Raw genomic sequence first — 17,230 nt, 5'->3', positions numbered from 1 at the left:
TCATTATAGGGGACTGGAATGCAAAAGTAGGAAGTCAAGAAACACCTGGAGTAACAGGCAAATTTGGCCTTGGAATACGGAATGAAGCACGGCAAAGACTAATAGAGTTTCGCCAAGAAAATGCACTGGTCATAACAAACACCCTCTTCCAACAACACAAGAGAAGACTCTATACATGGTCATCACCGGATGGTCAACAATGAAATCAGACTGATTATATTCTTTGCAGCCAAAGATGGAGAAGCTCTATATAGTCAACAAAAAGAAGGCCAGGAGCTGACTGTGGCTCAGATCATGAAATCCTTATTGCCAAATTCAGTCTTAAATTGAAGAAAGTAGGGAAAACCACTAGACCATTCAGGTATGACCTAAATCAAATCCCTTATGATTATACAGTGGAAGTGAGAAATAGAATTAAGGGCCTAGATCTGATAGATAGAGTGCCTGATGAACTATGGAATGAAGTTCGTGACATTGTACAAGAGACAGGGATTAAGACCATCCCCATGGAAAAGAAATGCAAAAAAGCAAAATGGCTGTCTGGGGAGGCTTTACAAATAGCTGTGAAAAGAAGAGAAGCAAAAAGCAAAGGAGAAAAGGAAAGATATAAGCCTCTGAATGCAGAGTTCCAAAGAATAGCAAGAAGAGATAAGAAAGCCTTCTTCAGCAATCAATGCAAAGAAATAGAGGAAAACAACAGAATGGGAAAGACTAGAGATGTCTTCAAGAAAATTAGAGATACCAAGGGAACATTTCATGCAAAGATGGGCTCGATAAAGGACAGAAATGGTATGAACCTAACAGAAGCAGAAGATATTAAGAAGAGATGGCAAGAATACACAGAAGAACTGTACAAAAAAGATCTTCACGACCCAGATAATCACGATGGTGTGATCACTGACCTAGAGCCAGACATCCAGGAATGTGAAGTCAAGTGGGCCTTAGAAAGCATCACTACGAACAAAGCTAGTGGAGGTGATGGAATTCCAGTTGAGCTATTTCAGATCCTGAAAGATGATGCTGTGGAAGTGCTGCACTCAATATGCCAGCACATTTGGAAAACTCAGCAGTGGCCACAGGACTGGAAAAAGTCAGTTTTCATTCCAATCCCAAAGAAAGGCAGTGGCAAAGAATGCTCAAACTACCGCACAATTGCACTCATCTCACACACTAGTAAAGTAATGCTCAAAATTCTCCAAGCCAGGCTTCAGCAATATGTGAACCGTGAACTTCCTGATGTTCAAGTCGGTTTTCGAAAAGTCAGAGGAACCAGAGATCAAATTGCCAACATCCGCTGGATCATGGAAAAAGCAAGAGAGTTCCAGACAAACATCTATTCCTGCTTTATTGACTATGCCAAAGCCTTTGTGTGGATCACAAGAAACTGTGGAAAATTCTGAAAGAGATGGGAATACCAGGCCACCTGATCTGCCTCTTGAGAAATCTGTATAGGTCAGGAAGCAACAGTTAGAACTGGACATGGAACAACAGACTGGTTCCAAATAGGAAAAGGAGTATGTCAAGGCTGTATATTGTCACCCTGCTTATTTAACTTACATGCAGAGTACATCATGAGAGATGCTGGGCTGGAAGAAGCACAAGCTGGAATCAAGATTGCCAGGAGAAATATCAATAACCTCAGATATGCAGATGATACCACCCTTATGGCAGAAAGTGAAGAGGAAATAAAAAGCCTCTTTATGAAAGTGAAAGTGGAGAGTGGAAAAAGTTGGCTTAAAGCTCAACATTCAGAAAATGAAGATCATTGCATCTGGTCCCCTCACTTCATGGGAAATAGATGGGGAAATAGTGGAAACAGTATCAGACTTTATATTTTGGGCTCCGAAATCACTGCAGATGGTGACTGAAGCCATGAAATTAGAAGAGGCTTACTCCTTGGAAGAAAAGTTATGACCAACCTAGATAGCACATTCAAAAGCAGAGACATTACTTTGCCTTGCTAGGTCCATCTAATCAAGGCTATGGTTTTTCCTGTGGTCATGTATGGATGGTGAGAGTTGGACTGTGAAGAAGTCTGAGCGCCGAAGAATTGATGCTTTGAACTGTGGTGTTGGAGAAGACTCTTGAGAGTCCCTTGGACTGCAAGGGGATCCAACCGGTCCATTCTGAAGGAGATCAGCCCTGGGATTTCTTTTTTATTTTTTTTTAATTTATTTTATTTTTTAACTTTACAACATTGTATTGGCTGCCATATATCAAAATGAATCCACCCCAGGTATACATGTGTTCCCCATCCTGAACCCTCCTCCCTCCTCCCTCCCCATACCATCCCTCTGGGTCGTCCCAGTGCACCAGCCCCAAGCATCCAGTATCGTGCATCGAACCTGGACTGGCAACTTGTTTCATATATGATATTATACATGTTTCAATGCCATTCTCCCAAATCATCCCACCCTTTCCATCTCCCACAGAGTCCAAAAGACTGTTCTATACATCAGTGTCTCTTTTGCTGTTTCGTATACAGGGTTATTGTTACCATCTTTCTAAATTCCATATATATGCATTAGTATACTGTATTGGTGTTTTTCTTTTTGGCTTACTTCACTCTGTATAATAGGCTCCAGTTTCACCCACCTCATTAGAACTGATTCAAATGTATTCTTTTTAATGGCTGAGTAATACTCCATTGTGTATATGTACCACAGCTTTCTTATCCATTCATCTGCTGATGGACATCTAGGTTGCTTCCATGTCCTGGCTATTATAAACAGCGCTGCGATGAACATTGGGGTACACGTGTCTCTTTCCCTTCTGGTTTCCTCAGTGTGTATGCCCAGCAGTGGGATTGCTGGATCATAAGGCAGTTCTATTTCCAGTTTTTTAAGAAATCTCCACACTGTTCTCCATAGTGGCTATACTAGTTTGCATTCCCACCAACAGTGTAAGAGGGTTCCCTTTTCTCCACACCCTCTCCAGCATTTATTGCTTGTAGACTTTTGGATCACAGCCATTCTGACTGGCGTGAAATGGTACCTCATAGTGTTTTTGATTTGCATTTCTCTGATAATGAGTGATGTTGAGCATCTTTTCATGTGTTTGTTATCCATCTGTGTGTCTTCTTTGGAGAAATGTCTATTGAGTTCTTTGGGCAATTTTTTGATTGGGTCATTTATTTTTATAGAATTGAGCTGTAGGAGTGCAACTCCTACAGCTCAATTCCAGCCCTGGGATTTCTTTGGAAGGAATGATGCTAAAGCTGAAACTCCAGTACTCTGGCCACCTCATGCGAAGAGTTGACTCATTGGAAAAGACCCTGATGCTGGAAGGGATTGGGGGCAGGAGGAGAAGGGGACGACAGAGGATGAGATGGCTGAATGGCATCACTGACTCGATGGACGTGAGTCTGAGTGAACTCTGGGAGTTGGTGATGGACAGGGAGGCCTGGCGTGCTGTGATTCATGGGGTTGCAAAGAGTCGGACACAACTGAGTGACTGAACTGGACTAATACTTCCTTTTCCTAATTTTTTGAGGAATTTTGAAATATACAATGTACAGAGAAAAAGACACAAAACATCTGTGTATCCATCACTCAGACTAGTCAATATTAATATGTTTTACCAATCTTGTCTCATATTTTTAAAGGAAATAAAAGTGTTGCAAATATAAACAAAGCCCCCTTTGTATTTTTCTTGACTCCATTTCCCCTCTTTCTCTCTCTCCAGAGGTAACCACTTTCTGAATTTTGGTGTTCCCATCAATCAAGATAGGCGGAAGAAACATCAACAGCCTCAGATATGCAGATGATACCACTCTAATGGCAAAACAAAGAGGAACTAAAGAGCCTCCTGATGATGGTGAAGGAGGAGAGTGAAAGAGCTGGCTTAAAGCTATATATTAAAAAAACTAAGATCATGGCATCCAGCCCATTACTTCACAGCAAATAGAAGGGGGAAAAGTGGAAACTGACAGATTTCCTCTTCTTGGCTCTAAAATCACTAAGGATGTTGACTGCAGCCATGAAATCGGAAGATAGTAGATTGCTTCTTGGCAGGAAAGCTATGACAAGCCTAGATGGTGTGTTGAAAAGCAGAGACAATACTCTGCTGACAAAGGTCTGTTTAGTCAAGGCTATGGTCTTCCCAGGAGTCAGTTACGGTTGTGAGAGCTGGACCGTAAAGAAGGCAGAACACCAAAGAATTGATGCCTTCGAACTGTGTGCTGGAGAAGATTCCTTGGACAGCAAGGAGATCAAACCAGTCATCACCAACTCGATGGACATGAGTCTGAGTGAACTCCGGGAGTTGGTGATGGACAGGGAGGCCTGGTGTGCTGCGACTCATGGGGTCACAAAGAGCCGGACACGACTGAGTGACTGAACTGAACTGAACCACTGGATACAGAGTTATAATAAAGAAGTATGTAGAGTTGAAATAAGAAAATGAAATTAAACATTGTCTGGTTATTAATAACTCATAATTTAAGACAATTTGTCCTCAACTGGACTGAAATCCACTTTTGCAACATATTTGAAAAAAATAGGATAAAGAACTATTTAAAAATTAGTATATTTTCAGGTTGAATTCTACATTCAAGTTTTAACAGTCTAAAACAGTTTAACAAGGATTTTATCATGGCATGAATATTTTATGTTTATGAGCTAAAGTGGATGATGTCCTTTCCATGTATACAAGGCCATTAAACAAAGTTCCTTTTCTGAGAATAACGTCCAGAGGATGGTACTTCAATGGAAATGACATTCAGTTGTGGATGTTTCTGGTGGTGAAAGTAAAGCCTGATGCTATAAAGAACAATATTTCATAGGAACCTAGAATGTTAGGTCCATGAATGGAGGTAAATTGGACATGGTCAAGCAGGATATGGCAAGACTGAATATGTTAGGAATCAGTGAACTAAAATGACAGGAATGGGTGAATTTAATTCAGATGGCCATTACATCTACTACTGTGGACAAGAATCCCTTAGGAGAAATGGAGTAGCCCTCACAGTCGAGTCTGAAATGCAGTACTTGTGTGCAATCTCAAAAATGACAGAATAAACTCAGTTCATTTTCAAGGCAAATCATTCAATGTTATGGTAATCCAAGTCTATGCCCCAACCACTAATGCTGAAGAAGCTGAAGTTGACCAATTCCAGGAAGACCTACAAGACTTTCTGGAACTAACACACACACACACACACACAAGATGTCCTTTTCATCATAGGGGACTGAAATGCAAAAGTAGGAACTCAAGAGATACCAGGATTAACAGGCAAGTTTGGCCTTGGAGTATAAAATGAAGCAGGGCAAAGGCTAACAGAGTTTGGTCAAGAGAACACACTGGTCATAGCAAATACCCCTTTTCAACAATGCAGGCAATGACTCTACATATGGACATCACCAAATGATCAACACCAAAATCAGATTGATTCTATTCTTTGCAGCCAAACATGGAGAAGCTCTATACAGTCAGCAAAAACAAGACCTGGAGCTGACTGTGGCCCAGATTATGAGCTCCTTGTTGCAAAATACAGGCTTAAATTGAAGAAAGGAGGGAAAACCACTAGGCCGTTTAGGTATGAAAGTGAAAGTCAAAGTCACTCAGTCGTGTCCAACTCTTTGCTACCCCATGGACTATATAGTCCATGGAATTCTCTAGGCCAGAATACTGGAGTGCATCACCTTTCCCTTCTCCAGGGGATCTTCCCAACCCAGGGATTGAACCCAGGTCTCCCCCATTGCAGGCAGATTCTCGACCAGCTGAGCCACAAGGGAAGCCCAAGAATACTGGAGCGGGTAGCCTATCCCTTCTCCAGTGGATGTTCCCGACCCAGGAATTGAACCAGGGTCTCATGCATTGGCGGTGGATTCTTTACCAACTGAGCTATCAGGGAAGCCAAAATGAGTCAGTCAGCCAGTGATACATACATACATATATATATATATTTCCTCCATTTTGGACTTCATTCCCATTCAGGTGACCACAGTGCATTAAGCAGAGTTCACTTTACTATATGGTTGCTTGCTTAGTTGTTCAGTCACGTCTGACTCTTGCAATGCTTTGAACTACAGCCTTCTAGGAACCGAACCAAGGTCTCCTGCATTGCAGGTGGATTCTTTACCAACTGAGTATTCAGGTGTGTCTAAATCAAATCCCTTATGATTGTACAGTGGAGGTGATGAATAGATTCAAGGGATTAGATCTGGTAGACAGAGTGCTTGAAGAACTATGGACAGAAGTTCGTAACACTGTACAGAAGAAAATGACAAAACACCATCCCCCAAAATAAGAAATGCAAGAAGGCAAAGTGGTTGTCTGAGGAGTCTTTACAAATAGCTGAGGAAAGAAGAGAAGTGAAAGGCAAGGGAGAAAGGGAAAGACATACTCAACTGAATGCAGAGTTCCAGAAACAGCAAGGAGAGTTAAGAAGGCCTTCTTAAATGAACAATGCAAAGAAACAGAGAAAAACAACAGAACGGGAAAGACTAGAGATCTCTTCAAGAAAACTGGAGATATCAAGGGAACATTTCATGCAAAGATGGGCACAATAAAGGACAGAAATGGTATGGACCTAACAGAAGCAGAAGATATTAAGAACGAGTGGCAGCAATACACAGAGGAACTATACAAAAAAGGTCTTAATGACCCAGATAACCACGGTTGTGTGATCAGTCAGCTAGAGCCAGATATCCTGCAGCATGAAGTCAAGTGGGCCTTGGGAAGATTTACTATGAACAAAGCTAGTGGAGGTGATGGAATTCTAGCTGAACTATTTCAAATCCTAAAGATGCTGTTAAAGTGCTGCACTCAATATGCCAGCAAATTTGGAAAACTCAGCAGTGGCCATAAGACTGGAAAAGATCATTTTTCATTCCAATCCCAAAAAAGTGCAATGTCGAAGAATGTTCAAACTACCGCACGCTTGCACTTATTTCACATGCTAGCAAGGTAATGCTCAAATTCCTTCAAGCTAGGCTTCAGCAATATGTGAACTGAGAATTTCCAGATGTACAAGCTGGTTTTAGAAAAGGCAGGGGAACTGGAGATCAAATTTCTAACATTTCTTGGATCATAGAGAAAGCAAGAGAATTCCAGAAAAACATCTACTTCTGCTTATGCTAAAGCCTTTGACTCTGTGGATAACGACAAACTGTAGAAAATTCTTCAAGAGATGGGAATACTGGACCACCTTACCTGCCTCCTGAGAAACCGGTATGTGGATCAAGAAGCAACAGACATGGAACCACACATGGAAGAAATGACTGGTTCACAATTGGGAAAGGAGTACATCAAGGCTGTATATTGTCACCCTGCTTATTTAACTTCTATGCTAAATGCCAGGGTGAATGAATCACAAGCTGGAATCAAGATTGCTGGGAGAAATATCAACACCCTCAGATATGTAGATGATAACACTCAAATGGCAGAAAATGATGAGCAACTACAGAGTCTCTTGATACGGGTGAAAAAGCTGGCTTAAAACTCAGCATTCAACAAACTAAGATCATGGTATCTGGTCCCACCACTTCATGGCAAATAGAAGGGGAAAAAAGTAGAGGCAGTGACAGGTTTTTCTTGCACTCCAAATTCACCGAGGATGGTGATTTTAGCCATGAAATTAAAACATACTTGCTCCTTGGAAGGAAATCTATGACAAACGTGGATAGCATATTAAAAAGCAGAGATATCACTTTGCTGACAAAGGTCTGTAGAGTCAAAGCTGCGGTTTTTCCAGTAGTGATGTGCGGATGTGAGAGCTGGATCATAAAGAAGGCTAAGTGCCAAAGAACCGATGCTTTCAAATTTGGTGCTGGAGAAGACTCATGAGAGTCTTTTGGAGTACAAGGAGATCAAACCAGTCAACCCTATAGGAAATCAACCCTACATATTATTTGGAAGGACTGGTGCTGAAGCTTAAGTGCCAATTCTTTGGCCACATGATACAAGACCTGACTCACTGGAAAGACTCATTGGAAAATGGGAACGATTTAAGTCAAAAGGAGCACCGGAGGATGAGATGGTTAGATAGCATCACCAACTTCATGGACACGAATTTGAGCAAAACTGGGGAGATAGTGAAGGACAGGGGAAGCTGGTATGCTGCATTCCATGGGGTTGCAAACAGTCAGATACCAGTCAGTGACTGAACAATAACAAGATAACTACGCCAATATGATGCACTGAATAAATTGAGTAATAATCTCCTTAAAGAGAAACAAATGACACTCTATGTTTATTGGGAAATTTCTTGTCCAAAGTGTTGAAAAGGTGATTTCTTTCCAGGTCAAATTTCTGTGGAATTCCAATCCCACTGCTGGCCTGTTAATTCTAAACCATATTTAATCCACAAAGCTTCAGCATAAAAATACACCAGATGGTGATACGCTTTATATTCTGCCAACTTGAAACGCGGTAAGTGCACTGGGCATCGAGTGCTGCTAACTCCCTCTCTGGGGCCCATGACCAGCGATGCCCTCTTAGGTCCCCTTTACCAGCTTTGGCTAAAGCACTCGCACCTCGGCTCTTCTCTGGACGTCACACAAACCTCTCCCAATTCTATGTGGCCAAAGACTGATTAACACAGACGTACAAGAGGCACGTGTCCCAGGCTCAAAGGAGCAGATCACGGTCGTTTACACTCCAGAGCTGGGGTCAGGCTGCAGAGGAACTCTAGCTGAGATCCTAGCCTTGCTTAGCCCCCGCCCTGGCCCCCTCCTGCTTCCTCCTCTCTGCCCTGCTGAAGATCCTTTCCTCAGCAAATCACATGACCCAAAGTCCTACCTTGGTCTTTGTTTCTAGAACACCCATTCTTAGACACGGACAAACCAGAAGACCTGAGGGAGGTGATTTGAGATGATCCCTAGTGTCAAGGTCAGCACAAGGCCTATAGACTGCAAACACATTCAGGACGGGCTTAGCACCTGAGCAAATGGGATGCTTTCAGGGTGACCTAAGCGTCATGTGGGAAGGATATTTTGCCGTAATTTATACAGTTTTGTTTACGCCAGATTTTATGCAATTTTGGAAACGAGCACACATATATTGAATGTAAATATGTTTTACTAGTGGTAGTAAACAATCAGAAGATGTTTTATAGCAACAATAATATCTTTCCAGCAGTTATAACAGCAGGATTCTAGGCCAGCACTCACAAGGTTTTTAATGTCTCAAATGTGAGTGTGTGTGTACACTGGAGTCAGTATTATATTCTTGCAGTGAGCATTCCAACTCACCTTTCCCGTTCTGCTTTATTCTTGATGGATTTATCTTGGCTGATGGCTTTGCTATTTTCCATAGAAATCTTAGCTTGGTGTGCTCGCATCTCTTTGCTTTCCCTGTGTATTAAAATAAAAACAAAACCAGGAAGTGATCATTTTGTAATGCACAGACATCGAATCACTATGCTGTACACCAGGAACTAACACAGTCTCGTAGGTCAATTATACTTAAAAAAGAAAGAAAACCAACCAAACAAACTTATAAAAAAAGAGATCAGATTTGTGGTTTCCAGAGGCAGGGTTGAGGGGAAGGGAAATTGGATGAAGGAGGTCAAAAAGTACAAACTTCCTGTTTAGTCACTAAGTCGTATCCTGACTCTTTGTGACCTCATGGACTGTAGCCCACTAGGATCCTCTGTCCATGGGATTTCCTAGGCAAGACTATTGAAATGGGTGCCACTTCCTTCTCCAGGGGATCTTCCTGACCCAGAGATTGAACTCACTTCTGTTTGGCAGGTAGATTCTCTACCACTGAGCCACCTGGAACAAACTTCCAATTATATGATAAATAAGTACTAGGGATGTAATGTACAACATGACTAAGACATATGTGATATAAACATGAAAGTTGTTAAGACAGTAAATACTACAAGTTCTCATTATGAGAAAAAGTACTTTTCCTTTTATTTTGTATCTGTATGAGATGATGGAGGTTCACAAAACTTATTGTAATCATTTCATGATATACGTAGGCCAAAGCAGTATGCTGAGCAGCTGACATTATACAGTGCTGTATATCCATTATACCTCAGTAAAACTGTAAGGGAGAAAAAGACACCAGGGGAGTGGAGAGTGAGTGTTCAGTAGGTAGAGTTTCAGTTGGGGAAGATGATAAAGTCCTGGAGCTGGGTGGTAGTGACTGATGGTTACAACAGTGTGAATACACCTTATGCTACACACTTATAAACAGTTGACATAGTAAATTTTGCGTTGTAGACTTTTAACTCTAATTAAAAATATAAACAAAAAACAAATTTCATATGTAACAAGAGGACTGGGTTCACTTTTTATCTCATTATTGAGATCATGAAGTTGTCTTGCATTCTGTGAGAAGGAGGGCAGGAGCCCCAGTCCACAAGCATGATTCTCCTGGGGGCGCGGGGCACTCGCTGTGAAGTGTCAGTGCTGGGCTGGGAAGAAGAGACACGAGGCGTGTCTAACGTAACCCCAACCACACGATGAGCCTATACAGCTGCCCAGAGTAGGACACTGTCGTTAAGTCATCAACATGCGAGATGCATTCTGAATAAATAAAAGCTACAAATCCAAGTTATATACACATATCTCAGGCAATCATGTTTACAAGCCTATATGCAATAAGACAAAGGGGAATAGTAAGTGCTGCACGAGAATAATCAAAGAACGCACAGGGACAAACGCTTACAGTCAGGAAAACACGGATTTTCCAGCTTTGTCCCATGTTTTTTTGCGGGGCTCAGATTGCTTGGAAGAGAAAGGATGTTCTAACACTCACAAATGACTGTCTTGCGTTCTGACAGCCCAGGGGTGTGAAGGGGACAAATGATTTCAAATAAACACAGGAAACGGGGGCAGGGAGCTTACAGGTGACTGATCACCGAGTGTGAATGGGTGTGTGTACCACAAAACTCATCTCTTTGGACTACTGATGAGCACATACGCACACCACTTAGAATCTGAACATGAAAGTATTAACACAGAATCTTCTCTGGAACCTATGGTGATCTCCTTGGAGCACCGCCCGGAAATGGGCAGGTTAAGTGCTGTTTGTACTTTGTGGAAAACGATGGATAAAACTGAAACAGAGAGGTCTCCAGTCGGAGGACTTAGGGACACAGAAGCTGGATATGCACAGAAACTCCTGGGCCCGAGAAACTGCCTCTCAGAATTTTTCATACCTTGTTATTAAATGGACCATCTCTTCATTCATTCATTCAACAAGCACTTCTCAATAACCAAGTAATGTTGCCAAATGTTAGGAAGGCAAGAATTTTTTAACCGAGAACAAGAGCTGTGATGGTGACAAAGAAACATGACCACAGAATACTTAACAAAAAGCTTCAGTGCTGCTGTTACTTTGAAAAATACTCCTGCCATGGATCTATTTTTTAAGGTAAATTAGTAATAAGGTTATGTTTCCTTCAAATGACTTCCGAAGTCATGCAAGAATTCATTTACTTTTTTTTTTCTTTTGGACAATGCCTACTGTTTGGGATAATTTTTTCTCCTTTATTCAACTACAATAAAAGATCAGAAGAGAGTACCTTATTCTTCAAAGTATCTTCGAATAAGGGTGGACATCTAAAATCTGATATTGTAGAAATGGTCAAAGGGAAGATGATGAACCGAACTTTCTGTGTACTAAATCAAGAGCATTTCTAAGGGGGAAAAGGCACTTTTAATCCTATACAAATAAACAGAATACTTTAAAAGGGATATGGTATGGTACTTGAGCCCACAAGAAACTCCGCATGGCATGCATACTTCATTTAGTTGGCTCATGAGAGAATCAGAAACTACGGCAAAAATACTTCACGTTCTTATGGTTGCGTATCACGCCATAATGAGGTTTGGAATCTGGGAATGTGCCTACATAATTCATTTCAGAAGTTTAAAGTTGTTTTTTTTTTTGGATTTGTTTGTAAAATGCTTCTGTTGTATACTTTCTGGTGTGTATCAACAGACCGCCACTGCAGCACACAATCGGCCCTAAAGAAGACGGACAAGCTGCAACCAAGCTGCGACGAAAAGACACCACTGACATCAACAGTCTTCTACCTGGGGAAAAAGTCCAGCTCACCATCTGCAGTGTCTTTAACATGATACTCAGTGTGCTGAAATGGGGAGAGGCAAAAATACACAGATACTTTTTGCTATTTCTTGATCAGACCTGCCTTTCTAAAATTTATAGACACCCTGACAATGGAAAGGAAGGTATCTCTGAGCCATCAGAACCAACCATTCTAGGAGTTCAACTGCTTGGTCTTTATCTCCTTCTGTGTCTTTCCTTCCTAAGAGGTTCCAGATCATTTCTTAAAAGCCAAATCTGGCCCTATCATCTTGTGAAGCCTCCAGAACCACTCGGAGGCAGCAGAGTCTGTGATAATTTTTAGTCTGTATCGTATGCTACTTGTAATGTAACTTAATTGGTTGTAGGAGTATGATATCTTGCCACCACTTGGAAGCATTTTGATGGGCGAGGCCATTTCTTATAGTTCCTCTTGCCACATCAGCTCTGTGACAGAGTATACAAAAAAGCTCAATGTTATATGTGAAGTTGATTTTCCTTACTACCCTGACACGTGTGCATACACACACACACACACACACACACACACACACACACACTAGTCGTTTTAAAAACGGAGTTTCCTCTGGAGCTAAGTTGCCCACCTGTCATGGGACAGTTTCAGCTGCTGGGTCTGCTGCTCGTGGGCGCTGATCAGGAGCTTTCTGAGCAGCTCGCACTGCTGGCTGAGGTGCAGGTCCCGGATCTCCTGCTCCTCCGCACTGTGGGTGTTGATCATGTCTGACCACTCCTTTGTGTGCTGTGCCACAATCTCCTTGACCTGCGTGGGGAAAGGGGTGGTGTCACCTGGAATTCTCACAGTTCCAGGGAGGAACTAAAAGCACAATATTAACCGTGCATTTCAGATCCCCCTCATTGATTTACTTGGTTAGAACCAGTAAAAATATGTACTAACCAACAGGAACTAGGAAGTCATCACTTTTTAAAACAGGGCAATCATTTTGGCTCTAGATATTTAACCATGACCCATTTCTCTGCCTAAGTTGCCGATACGCTGGTTTGTCTGGTTCTTGGGCTCCTTTACCGATTCGATGAGAATTCTCTTCATCTCCTCATGCTTTTCCAGCTTCACTTCCACAAGGTCACAGGTCTGAATAGAGAGCTGTACGTTCTCTTATTCCTGGGTCATGACTTATTGTGTCATCTTAGCAAACGCTGGGGTAGACAGTCTTCCCCTGCAGAGAGTAGCTGTGCTCTTCGCACTGTGGGTTTTACGGCTCATCAAGTGCTAGAGTCTATTTCTCCAGCTCGTTGAGTCTGGCTGACCCGTGACTTGCTTTAGCCTGTAAGACTGCAGCAGATGTGATGCAAAGAGAAGCTGTGCAAGTGCTTATCCTTTCTCTATTCTTGGAACTCTGATAAGCCTGTGCTAGCCTGCTGGAGAGTGAGAGGTCATACAGTTAAAAACCACCAGCCGCCAGCTTCCTACCAGAGACCTCAGAGACGCCACCAGTCCCAGCCGACTGCTGACACACCCAAGTCCAGCCGGATTCAGTAGAGTTGTCCAGGGGCATATAGTCTGAGTTCTAACCCACTGAACTGTCAGTTAATACACGGTAGTTGGAAATGGCAACCCACTCCAGGGTTCTTGCCTGGAGAATCCCAGGGACGGGGGAGCCTGGTGGGCTGCCATCTATAGGGTCGCACAGAGTCGGACTGAAGCGACTTAGCAGCAGCAGCAGTTGTCTTAAGCCACTAAATTTTGGGGTGGTGTTTCATTCAGCAAAAGCAATTGATACAGTAACCAAGGTTTCTACTTTTGTATTTACACAAAGTGTCTAAAAATGATGGAGTATCACATAGTCATTAATTCTCAAACATTCTAGTTAAGAGGAGGAAAAAAGAGAGTAGGGAACAGCTCTCAAAAATATGCAGCTTTAGACTCTTTAGACCTCTTTAGGCTGCAAGGCAGAACAGACGCAAATACACAGCTCCGCGGAGAACTTCCGTTTGGAACGCCTGGCTGGCTCAGGTGCGCGGCAGCGACGCTCGCTGGATGACGGAGCTTCAGGTACACGGAGGACACTGGCTGGTTTGACCAAAAGCTATAGTTGGAAACCTTGTCTTTAACAGTTCTTTTTCTTTTATGACTATTACCATAGGATATTTATGTTCTTGACTGCAACATGGTGCTCGGTTCTTCAAGACGTCTGTAATCACAGTTCATGTCCCCTAAACGCCTATTTTCTTGTGTTTTGTAGGGGGGTAATATGAGTCATTAGGCTCATCTCCTAGAATCTTAGCTCCGGAATTTTCCCCATCCCTAAACTTCCACAGCAAGGTTAGAACGGAAAATTAAATTATTGACAAAAAAATAAATATTGAAATAAGAGTTACTGAACCCTCCGGATGGGTGGTTTTCTGTCATACGTTCAATGTCACCTCTATAAGGAAGTACTTCTATATTCTACACAACATTTCCTTTTAATCCATTTATTGTTTTCCTGATGCCTCTGAGGCAGACGACATAGACATTGGGAGTATATGTCTACAATGAAGGAAAGGTGTTCCATGACATGCCTCTTCTCTAACGCAGTGGGCCCAGACCAACCCCAGGGTACTGTTATTTCTGATTAAAACTGGGTGCAGCTTCAAAACAAATTACCAAGTTGTTGCTGTAAAAATAGGCATTTTCTTACCTTAGATTTGTGATCTGATGTCAGCGTCTGAATTTTAATTTCTGTTTCTTTCTTCATTTCAAGACAATTACTTCCCCTGAAAATGGAAAACCGCAAATGCATGCCAAGCATGAGATATCTTCCTGCTCCCAGAGGCCTTTGCTCCAAAGCCTTCTGATGAAGACAATTAGTTCATCACACTTGGGACGCCACAGCTCACTGGGCAACCTCAGTTCTTCTAGTAATAGATGCACACCTTACAAAATCTCTGTATGGTGATTACTGAATTCAACCACTACACAAACAGCCATTTCAGACCTAACAATTATTTCGTTGTAAAGGATTTGTTGTCAGTTTCCATTTTGGTTCCTGCTGTTCTTCAAGCTATTTTTCATTTATTCAATAATATACTATTTATGATGAGAACTGAAAAACAGGACTTCAGCCTTGAAGTGAATTTTCAATTCTTCTACTTTGGTTGTAAAGCCAGATTTTTGTCTTTGACACATGCCAGCAAGGGAGAAAAATAGCATTTCTTGGCACTACGGGGTAATTTTTGCTTCTTACTCCATTGTGAGTAGGAAATATATACTAGGCAATTGCCCAGAAAGCATTACTGCCTATTTCAGTGATTATTTTTTCCTTTTGGAATATCCGCATCATTGCTGAAACCAGAGCAGGCCCTGAGCATCTGTCTTCAGCATGTGTGCTCTGATTTATTACAGCCTAAGTCAGAATGCTTCATCGTGTTATTAATGGAGAGTGCCTCTGAGAGACACATTCTAAACATCCAACTGATCACTTCTCCATGGCTGGCACTGCATGTGTTTTTCCCTACTCTGTTATTCAGTTAGCTTGCAACATCACAGAAACTCTTTGAAAGAGTTTATCTAGAATTCAGCTACACAGAAACATCTCCCTAGCTGAATTCTAGATAAACTCTTTCAAAGTAAATGCAATGGCAGGTTTTATTCAACAGTTTTAGCTGTTGGCATAAGCTAAAGATTCTTGAAATATTAAACAACAAAACTGGACTTTTCCCCCTTGAGTACATCAACCTTATTATTTATTACCTGGTGATGCAAAATGCTTTCTGGAATTTCCCAACTTTGTCTTTCCTTCTCTCCCCATTAACCTTAAAGGTACTTACATGGAAAACTCATGAAAGACACAGTTATTATTTTATTAACCAACACCTGTAGAACTTGAACAAAGCTCCTCTTTCCACTTCAGTCACTCCCTTTAGCTTAGTAAGTCTCTTATTTTCTGAAATAATTTTTAATGATGAAAACACAGTTAAGACTAAGTTCTTCCTTGGCCTAAACAGGCAGCTAAACTGTGGGAAAAGACAAAACATAAAAAGGCAAAAATGCTCCAGAAGGAAATCAACAGCCTTTACCCTTTCTTCTTCATTGCCTTCTCTAGGATTTTCTCGTGAGTCAATTTCTCCTTGTCGTACTGTGCCACAATCTTGTCAACTTGAGTGCAATGGAGTTTCTGCATGGTACTGTGCTCCTGCAGAAGAATTTGTAGTTACAAGTCAGACTTGCAGTGAGGCTGATAAACTTTAGTCCACGTTGGGCTGGCATAATTTTCACCAGTACCCGTGGAGTCTCGGTTTGAAAATCAGGAAGTAACTGAGTCTGGGAGCTGGAAAGACTTCCAACCTCCCAGGCAACCTGAGAGTTTCTTGTGTCCCCATAAGGCCTCGCTAACAAGGGGGTCTCCAGCCTCAGTCCAATGAACATGACTACCTCAAAAGGCAGCCCTGCCCGCTGCTGGGCAGCACCAATCATCCCAAAGTTCTTTCCTCTGCACGTAGAACTCCACCCATCCATCTTGTTTTTCTTTTTCTTCTTTGTCCGTACCATGTGGGATCTTAGTCCCCTGACCAGGGATGGAACCCAGCTCTGCTTTGGTGAAAGTGCTCAGTCTTAACCTCTGGACCACCAGGGAATTCCCTCACCATCCACCTTTGCTCTGCTGTCTGAGTCATCTAACTGGCCCACAGCCCCTTCCTCAACCTAGTGCCCAGAATGCAAGGTCAGCCACCACATTTCTCCTCTTTTACATGCTGAGTATAGCTATTCATCATGTGGCATGGCGTCTACACACCAGGGACATTTGGGAAGGTCTTGAACACTGTCATTGCGCAATGAGAACTGCCACTGTGGTTTCACTGTTAGCTCATTTTGCATCCCTAACAATATTTTTGCCAGCTTCCTTATCAAGATGTACTCACAAGGAAGACAGAAGGTTCAGGAGCCCTGGCCTTCAGCTTTACAGATATTTAAAATATTTCTCCATCTGCTTCCTCTAATCACTGAAATGGACTGAAAGGCTTTGAAAATAAGTGCTTCTCTATGAACATTACTTTTTCCTGATAATTTGGCCACATCCAGGGACTTAATGAAATCAGATTCTTTAGCTACTCAGCCCCTAAACACAGAGGAAAATATTACTATCAGTAATATTTACTCCAAGATGATGCTTAATGTGATATCCTAGTATTACTCTTGAGAAACTTAGAGAAATGAGATGATATTAAAGTCTGGAATTGGTAGACTATATTCAGCTTATACAGC

General features: G+C 41.9%; 1 protein-coding gene across 16 annotated transcripts in view; it reads right to left on the bottom strand.

Moving 5' to 3' along the window:
- PLCB4 (phospholipase C beta 4) overlaps positions 1-17,230 on the bottom strand; it is a 482,400-nt gene that overhangs the window by 8,121 nt on the left and 457,049 nt on the right. For all 16 annotated transcript variants that reach the window (XM_025000312.2, XM_059892392.1, XM_025000311.2 and 13 more), the window contains 4 exons: positions 16,045-16,160; positions 14,667-14,742; positions 12,612-12,787; positions 9,195-9,296 (listed from right to left, as the gene is read on the bottom strand). In XM_025000312.2, the coding sequence (XP_024856080.1) occupies positions 9,195-9,296; positions 12,612-12,787; positions 14,667-14,742; positions 16,045-16,160 (470 nt within the window). The remainder of the gene's footprint in view (positions 1-9,194; positions 9,297-12,611; positions 12,788-14,666; positions 14,743-16,044; positions 16,161-17,230) is intronic.

Source organism: Bos taurus, chromosome 13 (assembly GCF_002263795.3).
Source record: "Bos taurus isolate L1 Dominette 01449 registration number 42190680 breed Hereford chromosome 13, ARS-UCD2.0, whole genome shotgun sequence".
In the NCBI taxonomy this organism is placed as follows: Eukaryota; Metazoa; Chordata; class Mammalia; order Artiodactyla; family Bovidae; genus Bos; species Bos taurus.
Note: the sequence above shows the minus strand (reverse complement) of the source record. Positions and strands in the feature narration are given on the sequence as shown.